The sequence below is a fragment of the Mytilus trossulus genome, chromosome 7, assembly GCF_036588685.1.
Source record: "Mytilus trossulus isolate FHL-02 chromosome 7, PNRI_Mtr1.1.1.hap1, whole genome shotgun sequence".
NCBI lineage: Eukaryota > Metazoa > Mollusca > Bivalvia > Mytilida > Mytilidae > Mytilus > Mytilus trossulus.
Genome location: NC_086379.1, coordinates 33,054,192 through 33,066,397, shown reverse-complemented (window position 1 = coordinate 33,066,397; position 12,206 = coordinate 33,054,192). Strand labels below are relative to the sequence as shown.

Here is a 12,206-nt window from a genome sequence, read left to right as displayed (position 1 = left end):
GCACAGTTCTTGTTGTATGAAGAGCAAGCCTGCCTAGCTGACCTAATCTGTTCTTTTGTTGGCTGAAAAGTGTAGCATATGTTGGTGGTGTTCAGCTTGACTGTCAGATAGTGCACATAATGTAGATTTTTCTAAGGTTGACCTGGTGTCAGTCTGAATCTTCTTTAACTGTGAAAAGGTACGCTCACAGTCAGCATTAGAATTTGGGATAATACACACTGCAGAGACAATCTTGGTGAGCAGAGTAAACATGGGTGTTCCTGTGATTTTGTTGGTCATCTTTGACACCTGTCCCCAGTACTGGTCTACTCTTGTTGAACCTAGAGTGGTAGGCAGTTCTGATGCTTGTGTGACTTTATAGTTTTTGAACCCTTCTTTCAGTTGCTGAAGTTAGTGATCTGGTACAACTGATGGGAAACGTCTAGCAACAACTGTTACAGCTCATGATGGTAGGTCACCTCTAATTTATGGGTTGAGAAAGGCTAAGCCACAAAAACAACAAGGCCCTTGATAGGGAACTTTGTCAACATCTTGGCCACAATTACAGTGTAGAAATTTTTTATAGATCTATATAAAATGAAATTAATTTTGTTTTGTCTTGAAGCTGATTGGCTGCATCACTATAGAAGACTGTTGTCAGGTCTTGGTGTGAATGGATGACTCTGCCTTTCACACACTTGCCAAGGATGGTACACAACAGGATTGTCATCTCCTGGCTAAAAAAACAATGCTTGGCTCATCAGTCTAAAAAGTTAACAAGATTATAAATATTGAAAGTAATCAAGATGAAAATGCATATATTTGACTTCAAAAAATTAAATGCATACAACACATGCAAGTAAATAGATCTATCATATACATAATTTTTATGGTTTTTTTTAATATATGATTCATGAATATATACCCAATTATAATCTATTAACAAATGTTATATATTATCTTTGAATATGACTAAAGATATTATTTATCAACAGTAAATGATTAACATTTTACACATTAAACTGATGAACTCTTGTAATTGTTTACATTACAACAAAAAAAATCATTTCATTTGAATAAAGACCAAGAGACAATTTACTGTTATTGAAAAAAAAATATTAAAAGAGTAAGAAAAACTCAAAACATTTGTGTCATAGTTCCATAAAAAATTTTACCTTCATCTTGTGGTCCAATGAAAACTTTTATGACAGGCTTGGTGATGTTCTGTGTGTGGAATGGACTTCTGTTGAAGAGCAATATTAGCATGTATTGAGACATCATTGAGGCCACCATGGTTTACTTTGAATGTTTCAAAAAAGGCATGCAACAATCCTAATGTTGATTTTGACAACCTGCTTCTGAACTACATCAGACTCCCATATCTCTAAGTATTTGCATGATGCAACACAATTTTCTTCAAAGGCAGAGAAAGAACCATTTTGCAAGTGATAACTTGTCCATCATGATCACGTATTCTGTAATTCTATTACCCACGCCAGGAAAGCCAACTCAAAACTCCTAACAAACTTTGATTCTTTGATTGTTTACTATGCTGAAATTAATCGGCTGATGGTTGGATGAAATTTGTTCAACATGAGTTGCCTCGCTTAAGAAAAGTTAAAAAGTCATGAACAAAAATATTTTTCGTGTAAATTTTCGTAAAATCATGTTTAATGCTATTTTTAGGATCACAATTGTTTAAAGTCATAAGAAACCTTAAATAAAAAAAAAATAATGCATATGTTTTTTATAACTCAATGAATAGTTTTCATTGTAAAACTTATGTACATATACTTTTTTCTGCAGAAAATTCTTTAATTTATTCATATTTAGAAGAAGTTTACTTTATTTGAATTGCTTCCTTCCAGCAAGCAATTCCCCCGATATATTTTCCGTATGCAAGGTGACCTCGGTGTGACCCATCTCGTAAAAATCCGGTGACCACAATACGCATGGATGTCCTTAAAATAAACTATTATCTGAATTTACATGTTAAACACGTGCTCGAATTCCATGCTTTTTTGTTTATTTTTCGTCAATTGTTGACAAACAGGTGACAATCGTTAAACTTCTGATTCAAAACACGAACTTTAATTACCTGCAATATTTTCACAACAACACTGACCGATTGAAAAAAAAATTGACGATTATACGAAATTTACACGAAAAAAATGATAAATTCGACCACATAAGACTAAGTTTATGATGTTTGTATGCATTGGTATAAGAATTGGAAGAACATTATTTTTCACCGGTCACTCGTTTCTTATGACTTTAATGGGGATAGAGGGTCAAAATAATGCAGTACACGCCTAAATCGTGAAAGTTGGCAGGTATGAATTATATGACAACATCACCTAGCATTGCAGAGCTGCTTTTATCTATTCTTCACTCAAGATAGTGAAAATCAGTTATCATTCAGGGAATTGTTACTTTTTGGTAGGTGTTGAACAAGGACAACTAATCACAAATATATGACAAATTTCGAGGGTACACAAATGATCATCTATGCATCTCATAAGTTTAACTTTAGGATTTTATTTTTAGCAGACAATTACTTTGAATTTATAATTTGATATGTATAATGTCTATTTATACATGTTATATATAGGATTGTTACCATACAACTACTCTCATAAAATGCATTCTCATAAAGTATTACCTGAGAATTAATTTTATTTGCTAGCACAATACATTTGTTTCCACCAGAGAAGATTCTGCTGACAATATGAGATGTGCCATCTATTTCCATAGCTCTTGGTGATTTGCTATTTATAGAAGACATGAAAGGACAAGGCACAAAAACTGGACTGGTTTTCTTATCTGTGTTTCCTAAACCTAATTGTCCACAGGAACCAGATCCAAATGAGTAAATTTTTCCTGTCTCTGGTACATATGTTAGTGTATGACGTCTGCAACAATAAAATAAGCTTATTCAGTTTTTGAAGAATATATACCGTATATCAGCTAGGTGGGTTTTTTTTGCTTGTGTTTAATTTTCGCTTTGATTGTTTCAGCTAAAGAACCATGATTCGAAAGTTTGACTCCACATAAATTTCACTCCATTTTTTCTCAGATTTATTGTTGTTTAAAAGTTTTATACTTTGTAAAGTTGATTGTCGAGTCTTGTTGTTCAGTAGATCACAAGAAAGTGTATACTAAGATCTCTGTTTTTGATATAAATTAAACTAGAGGCTCAAAAGAGCCTATCTCGCTCACCTTGGTCTATGTGAATATTAAACCAGATGCTCTGTAGGGCGCAGCTTTATACGACCGCAGAGGTTGAACCCTGAACAGTTGGTGCAAGTATGAACACAACATTCAAGCTTGATTCAGTTCTAAATTTGGATTGTGATTAAATAGTTGACACAGCATAGCTTTCTGACCAAACATGAATGTGGTCTAATGAACATATTTTTTTTGTTTTGTCTTTGAGCAATTCACTATGCTGTTGAATATTAATTTAAAAAAAATTCACATGTGGAGTCAAACATTGTACAATTGATTTTCTCTAAATTGAATCCTTGGGGTTCTTTGATATGCTGAATCTAAAAATGTACTTAGATTTTTGATTATTGGCCCAGTTTTCAAGTTGGTTCAAATTGGGGTCCAAAATTAAAATTAAAAAATGGAGTGAAATTTATGTTGGACCTTAATGTAGACCTTTCCCTTATTCCAAAACTGATCTCAATTCAAATTTCTAATGGCTCCTAACAATAGCTACTCATTTAAATACATCATTAAATATTAAAATGTAAAAATTTATGTTGGACCTTAATGTAGACCTTTCCCTTATTCCAAAACTGATCTCAATTCAAATTTCTAATGGCTCCTAACAATAGCTACTCATTTAAATACATCATTAAATATTAAAATGTAAAAAAGTGCTTGTTATCACTAAATGGTAAATATTGTTTTAATTTATCAGTTGTTAGTAAAAGTGAATATACATTGTACATTGTATAAAACAATGATTTAAGTTAATTCAGAACTACTATTCCGGACAAAGAAGGATAACTCAAATTTTCAAAGAATATTGAAAATTTCTTGCTATTGTACAATATTGTGCAATTAGATATTTCTTGCCATTGCGCAATACTGTGCAATTGAAAATTTCTTGCTATTGTACAATATTGTGCAATTGAAGATTTCTTGCTATTGCTGAATACTGTGCAAATGAAAATTTCTTGCTATTGCACAATACTTAATATGATAATTTTGGATCCTGATTTAGACCAACTTGAAAACTGGGCCCATAATCAAAAATCTAAGTACATGTTTAGATTCAGCATATCAAAGAAGCCCAAGATTTTAATTTTTGTTATAATCAAACTTAATTTAATTTTGGACCCTTTGGACTTTAATGTAGACCAATTTGTAAACGGGACCAAAAATTAAGATTCTACATACACAGTTAGATTTGCCATATCAAAGAACCCCAATTTTTCAATTTTTGATGAAATCAAACAAAATTTAATTTTGGACCCTGATTTGTGCAAATTTGAAAACTGGGCCAATAATAAAAAATCTAAGTACATTTTTAGTCAGGATATCAAAAAACCCCAAGGATTCAATTTTTGTTGAAATCCAACAAAGTTTAATTTTGGACCCTTTGGACCTTAATGTAGACCAATGTGAAAAAGGGATCAAAAATTAGGAATCTACATACACAGTTAGATTTGGCATATCAAATTATTATTCAATTTTTGATGAAATCAAACAAAGTTTAATTTTGGACCCCAATTTGAACCAACTTGAAAACTGGGCCAATAATCAAAAATCTAAGTACATTTTTAGATTCAGCATATCAAAGAACCCCAAGGATTCAATTTAGAGAAAATCAAACTTAGTTTAATTTTGGACCCTTTTGGACCTTAATGTAGACCAATTTCAAAATGGGACCAAATATTAGGAATCTACTTACACAGTTAGATTTGGCATATCAAAGAACCCCAATTATTTAATTTTTGATGAAATCAAACAAAGGTTAACTTTGGGCCCTTTGGGCCCCTTATTCCTAAACTGTTGGGACCCAAACTCCCAAAACCAATACGAACCTTCCTTTTATGGTCATAAACCTTGTGTTTAAATTTCATTCATGTCTATTAACTTATACTAAAGTTATGGTGCGAAAACCAATAAAAATGCTTATTTGGGCCCCTTTTTGGCCCCTAATTTCTAAACTGTTTGGACCAAAACTCCCAAAATGAATCCAAACCTTTTTTTTTGTGGTCATAAACCTTGTGTTTAAATTTCACTGATTTCTATTTTCTTATACTTAAGTTATTGTGCAAAAACCAAGAATTATACTTATTAGAACCCTTTTTTGGCCCCCACTTCCTAAACTGTTTGAACAAAAACTTCCAAAATCAATCCCAACCTTTCTTTTGTGGTTATAAACCTTATGTCAAATTTCATAGATTTCTATTTACTTTTACTAAAGTAAGAGGGGGAAAAACATTAATAAAAATTTGTAAGGGTTCCGCGGAACCCAGTATCTCGCCTACTTTTGCTGTAAATGGCAGGCTCAACAAAAATGAGGAAAAAAATCAATAAATATATTCCTCTTGATACAATCTTTTGATAGTAAGAATCTTTTGTCCAAGTTTGGTAAAAATCCAGCATTATGAATCTAATAAATGCTTTAAAAACTTTAACTGCAGACTTAATTACACGTATGTAATGTTAACTGGAAGAAAAACTAACTCCATTCAAATGTAAAATATGGAAAAAATGGATTTATTTTTTTACAAAATTTACTTCTGGATATTATCTTATGATCATAAATAAGCTTCTGTCCAATTTTGGTACAATGCCAGGATAGTTTAAGAAAGTTATTAAAATTTTAAAAACTTATCCACAGAGTGAATGTTATGTTTCCCCGCAGAAAAACTAAGTCCATTCAAATGTAAAATATGGAAAAAATGGATTTATTTTTTATGAAATTTACTTCTGGATACTATCTTATGATCATAAACAAGCTTCTGTCCAAGTTTGGTACAAACCCAGGATAGTTTAAGAAAGTTATTAAAATTTTTAAAACTTTAACCACAGAGTGAATGTAATGTTTCTCCGCAGAAAAACGAAGTCCATTTACAAGTAAAATATTGAAAAAATGGAATTTTATTTTTGCAAAATTTACTTTTGGATACTATCTTATAATCATAAACAACCTTCTGTCCAAGTTTGGTAAAAATCCAGTTTAGTCTAAGAAAGTTATTAAAATTTCAAAACCACAGAATGAATATTTGTGGATGCCGCTGACGACGACGACACCGACGACGACGGAATGTAGGATCGCTTAGTCTCGCTTTTTAGACAATAATAATAATAAATTCTTTATTTAAGAAGGTAAACTCAGTTAGTTACAATAAACTAATCATCCCCGAGGCCCTCACATACAAATTACAATACAATCAAAACAGATATTTACACATAGTTAATTTACAGTCATGTTGTTCAATGTATTGTTATTAACATAAGATATAATGCTGTTTAAGAAGTATACATGTAGTAAAAAAATCAAATGAAAATAAAAAATATATATTACAAATGCATTTTAGCAAACATTTCTTATTAGGATTGTATTAGGTACTTCTTGATACTTTGCTTTAAAGTAAAAGTGTTTTGAGCTTTACGCATTTTGTGTGGTATTCCATTCCACAATACTGATCCAGAATAAGCAAAAGATTTCTTAAATAGAACAGCTTTTGGCTAAGAACTATCAGATTACCTTGAGTGACACTAAAGTATTCGGACGCCACAGACGACGACGCAAACCTGATACCAGTATACGACGAAAAAAAAATCAGTTTTTTTTTCGGTCACATAAAAAAGGAAGCAGATGGATTCATGACAAAATTGTATTTTGTTGATGGTGATGTGTTTGTACTTCTTACTTTACTGAATCTTCTTGCTGCTTACAATTATCTCTATCAATAATGAACTTGGCCCAGTAGTTTCAGTGGAAAATGTTGTTAAAAATTTCCCTATTTATGAAAATTGTTGAAAATTGATTATAAAAGGACAATAACTCCTTAGGGGTCAATTGACCATTTCCGTAATGTTGACTTATTTGTAAATCTTACTTTGCTGAACATTATTGATGTTTACAGTTTATCTCTATCTATAATAATATTCAACACAATAACCATAAACATTAAAATTTCCTTAACATTACCAATTAGCGATACGCCTGTTGCTCTTTTAACTTGTCTTTTATGCTTTAAATGAATTTATATGATCAACTAAAAATAGGGTGTGCCCTGTCAAATACACCCCCCCCCCCCCCCCCCCAAATAATAAATAAAAATGCACAAAAAAATTGGCACTATTAAGGCTACTTCAAATTTAACCAAGTTTGTTGTAATAATTTTTCATACATACATTCTATCTTGTTCACAACACACATTCTGAGTACCTTTTATAATTATTAAGGCATATACATTATATAAAAGTTATAGATGAGATAAAATAGACTAAGTTATTCTAAATATGACAGAATCACAAACCATTTTATGCTTATGTCAATATATATAAATAATTTATCAAAGTTGCATAAAATTTTGTGAAAGTGTTAGTTATTGTCCCAAAATTGGAAAAAAACAAACTTTTTTAAGCATAAAAATTCATAACACGGAAATGTAAAATCTGAAATTTATAAAAATTGAAAGGGAGCTTACATCAATAGATATAAACAATTCACCTTAGTTTCATGGACATTGGTGAAAGCCTTTTTGAGTTATTGTCCGAAGTGTTAAAAATCCCCCTTTTTTTAAGAATAAAGCCCCATAAATCCAAAACTTCAAATCTGAAATTTATAAAAATTGAAAGGGAACTTACATCAATAGATAGAAACAATTCACCAAAGTTTCATGGACATTGTTGAAAGCCTTTTTGGGTTATTGTCCGTAGTGTTAAAAATCCCCCTTTTTTTATGAATAAAGCCCCATAAATCCAAACCTTAAAATCTGAAAAAAAAAGGAGCTTACATCAATAGATATAAACAATTCACCAAAGTTTAATGGACATTGGTGAAAGCCTTTTTGAGTTATTGTCTGAAGTGTTGAAAATCCCCCCTTTTTATGAATAAAGCCCCATAAATCCAAAACTTAAAATCTGAAATAAAAAAAACGAAAGGGAGCTTACGTCAATAGATATAAACATTTCATCAAAGTTTCATGGACATTGGTGAAAGCCTTTTTGAGTTATTGTCTGAAGTTTTGAAAATCACACCTTTTTTATGAATAAAGCCCCATAAATCCAAAACTTAAAATCTGAAATTAAAAAAAAACGAAAGGGAGCTTACGTCAATAGATATAAACAATTTACTTAAGTTTCATGGAAATTGGTGAAAGGGTTTTTGAGTTATTGTCCGAAGTGTGGACGACGGACGGACAGACAGACGGACAGACGGACGTATGGACAGACAGACGGACGGACGGACGGACCGACGAACAACAGTATACCATAATACGTCCCGTCCTGGGTGTATAAAAACTGCATTTTACACCTATGTTCTATTTTAATCTGTGGCGGCCTTCTTGGTTGGATGGCCAGGTCATGAGACCCATTTTATTAACTAAATACCCCAAAGATGATTGTGGCCAAGTATGGATTAATTTGGCTTAGTAGTTTCAGAGGAGAACATTTTTGTAAAAGATTACTAAGATTTACGAAAAACGATTAAAAATTGACTTTAAGGGCAATAACTCCTAAAGGGGTCAACTGATCATTTGGGTCATTGTTGACTTATTTGTAAATCTTACTTTGCTGAACATTATTGCTTTTTACAGTTTATCTCTATCTGTGATATAGATATTCAAGATAATAACCAAAAACAGTAAAATTTCCTTAAAATTTACAATTCAGGGGCAGCAACCCAACAACAGGTTATCCAATTCATCTGAAAATTTAAGGGCAGATAGATCTTGACCTGATCAACAATTTTACCCCCATGTCAGATTTGCTCAAAATTCTTTGGTTTTTGAGTTATAAGCCAAAAACTGCATTTTACCCCCGTGTTCTATTTTTTGCCATGGCGGCCATCTTGGTTGGTAGACCAGGTCACGCCACACATTTCTTAAACTAGATATCCCAAAGATGATAGTGGCCAAGTTTGGTTTAATTTGGCCCAATAGTTTCAGAGGAGAAGATTTTTGTAAAAGTTAAAGACAGACGATGACGCTGGTCGCCAGACGCCAAGTGATGAAAAAAGGTCACTAGGCCCTTTAAGCCAGGTGAGCTAAAAATAAAATACTTGGCTGAGCGCAGCCTAATAAGACCGCAGACGTCAAACAGTTGGCGCAAATTTGGACACAATATTCAAGTTTGATATAATTAAGTTGAGAAAGGAAATAGGGAATGTGTCAAAGCGACAACAACCCAACCATAGAGCAGACAACAGCCGAAGGCCACCAATGGGTCTTCAATGTAGCAAGAAACTCCAGCATCCGTAGGCGTTCTTCAGCTGGCCCCTTAAAAAATATGTATACTAGTACAGTGATAACGGACGTCATACTAAACTCTGAATTATACACAAGACACTAAAATTAAAAATTATTCAAGACTAACAAAGGCCAGAGGCTCCTGACTTAGGACAGGCGCAAATTTTGGACGGGGTTAAACATGTTTGTGAGATCTCAACCCTCCCCCTATACCTCTAGCCAATTTAGAAAAGTAAACACATAACAATACACACATTAAAATTCAGTTCAAGAGAAGTCTGAGTCTGATGTCAGAAGATGTAACAAAAGAAAATAAATACAATAACAATAATACATAAATAGTCTAGTCAAAATAGCATTTGACCTCAAAAAAATTGCAACAGAATTTGTTTTTGTATTTTTCGATTCCATATGGCTTTCTTTGTAACATACTAAAAGTCTACCAAGATATCTGAGTGGGAACATGGATTTTTTTGGGTGAAAAATAGCAAAATTTGTCAAAAATAGAGAAAAACTGGGAAAATCTTGTTAAACATTCATTTTTTATGATAATCATTTCAAATCAAAAGTTTTACAACAGTTTATACAGTGTTTATGAAATAAAATAATAAAACAATAGGTGTTTTTTTTAATAAACGGAATTTTAGGTGAAAACATCCGATTTTTGTTGGAATTTGAGATTCACATAGCGTGAATTGATTACCAAAACAGACAGGAAAAATATTAAAAATGGTAAAAGTAGTTCATTTGATTTTTCAATAAAGACAAACACCATTATTTTAATCATTCCAAAACTTTACAGCAATTCCTTATTGTGAAATGATGATTTTGGGTAAAATATAGCAAAATCAATCAAAAATCGTTAAAAACTGGAAATACACCAATTTGGAGTTTAAACTGCTTTTGAATCACTCCAAAATAGAAAAGCGGAAATCTTGGTATAATTATAATTAGATCAAACAAAATTCATTGTAAAACGTACAGTAAAATAACTGATTTAGGGTGAAAACAGCTAAGTTTGTCTAAAAATCGTCAAAAACAGGAAAAAAATGCTATTCATATTTTTCAGTAACCATTTTTTCAACAGACTAATGGTTTGTTGTCATAGTTTTGTTTATAGTTGCATCTACTAATGTTAAGAAGCTTATCATGTCTGTGGAAGTGCCATCAAAATTTGATAAAGTTTCCCATTTTTGATTTCCCAACCATAATCTGTAGGATGTATGTCAACTTCTTCTGATAATACACTTGAAAACTATGAAATTGCCCTCTATCTGATGTTGGTGATAAACTTTTCACCTAAACCAATGTGTTTCCAGTAATTACTATGGATTTTAATTTTCTCCAGACAAATATGTCAATTCCTCCATATAAACATGTTAGCGCTTCTTCTCCTGCTTAGATGGTATCTGCTTTAATGCAGCCTTGATCTTGATATTTGTGATTAAGTTTTTTTTAAAGGAAGTCCTTTGCCTATTCCAAAAACCCTAGATGAAGAATAACAACCTGTTATAGAATGCAAAGAGTGCAACAAATTACAAACATCCTCCCAAAGAAATCCTTTAGACTGTTCTATGTTCCATATTTTCATTTTTCAGATTTAAAAATACCTAACCTGTTTGCACTGTTGATTAACACGGTCCAAGACCACAATTGTTGTCCCTTGATTTTCGTTGTACTTGCCAATTTTTTGATACTCATCCAAATTTATTTCTCCATGTTTAATGCCTCATATTGCAAGTAGGGGTGAAATTACATAGTCACTGTAAAAAAAATTGGGTCCAGAATTTTCAAGGAAAGTAGTGATTTGGTCTAGCTGAAAAAGGTTTAAATTTAGCACTTCGGAAGCTATCAAAAAATTTCTTGACTCCTTAAACATAAAATTGTCCATATTTTGAGTTAGAGCCGATGAAGTTTTCTATAATTTTGATATAATTTGTCTCAAAAGTAGTTCAACACATGTTCTAAAAGAAATGCACTACGAAATAATTGTGGTCTTGGACCATATGATGAATAAGTACAAGAACACTAATAGATCCTTATCTTCACCATTTACTATGACTTCTAAAGGCAATGCTGTTTACACAATAAGAAGATCTGCATCATCAATTGCATTCTTACATTTAATGTTATTATGCTATAGCTTGTCACAAAGCACGTTAATAAGAACTTGTTTGTTTTGACTGTTTGACATGAAAAGTTCCTTTGGATAATAGATTATTTTCTTCATCAATACAACATACATGTACAGACCGTTTTCTACAGATCTGACTATAGAACAGATCTTGATAAGAAGTGTAAAATCTTATGGAGGTCTAACCTGAGGCAGAGGAATGGGTGAATCCCAACGATCACAATGAATACTATCAATGCCAGCTTGTGTAGACTAAAACAGTGTCATGCAAGATCTCACTGGTGTTGCATACTGGACTAGTGATCAGCACGAAGAAGCTAATCGTACAAGGAAAGAACGAGACAGGGTAGACACTCTTGCAATTCTTGAGTACCTTAGTGAAAGAAATCATTTTACTAATTATGTTTCACTTAGAAATATTGAAACAGGTGTTTCTCCAGGCCTGCTATTAACGTTGAAAAAAAACAAGTAAGTTTTTGAAATAAAACGTTAGAATCGATGAAATGCAAAAAAAAATTAGAGCTAAAGCTTCAAGAAGTCAAACCAATCAATAACATTGGCAGCCAAAGCTAAGTCAAAGTCAGATTCAGACTTTCTAAAACATAGATAAATAGATGGTGAGGGTCTTCAGTATGTCCTTGATGGTG

The 12,206-nt window shown here is 32.1% G+C and overlaps 1 protein-coding gene across 7 annotated transcripts in view; it reads right to left on the bottom strand.

Moving 5' to 3' along the window:
* Positions 1-12,206, bottom strand: part of LOC134724971 (probable E3 ubiquitin-protein ligase HERC4) — a 303,456-nt gene that overhangs the window by 213,500 nt on the left and 77,750 nt on the right. For all 7 annotated transcript variants that reach the window (XM_063588396.1, XM_063588395.1, XM_063588394.1 and 4 more), the window contains one exon: positions 2,642-2,891. In XM_063588396.1, the coding sequence (XP_063444466.1) occupies positions 2,642-2,891 (250 nt within the window). The remainder of the gene's footprint in view (positions 1-2,641; positions 2,892-12,206) is intronic.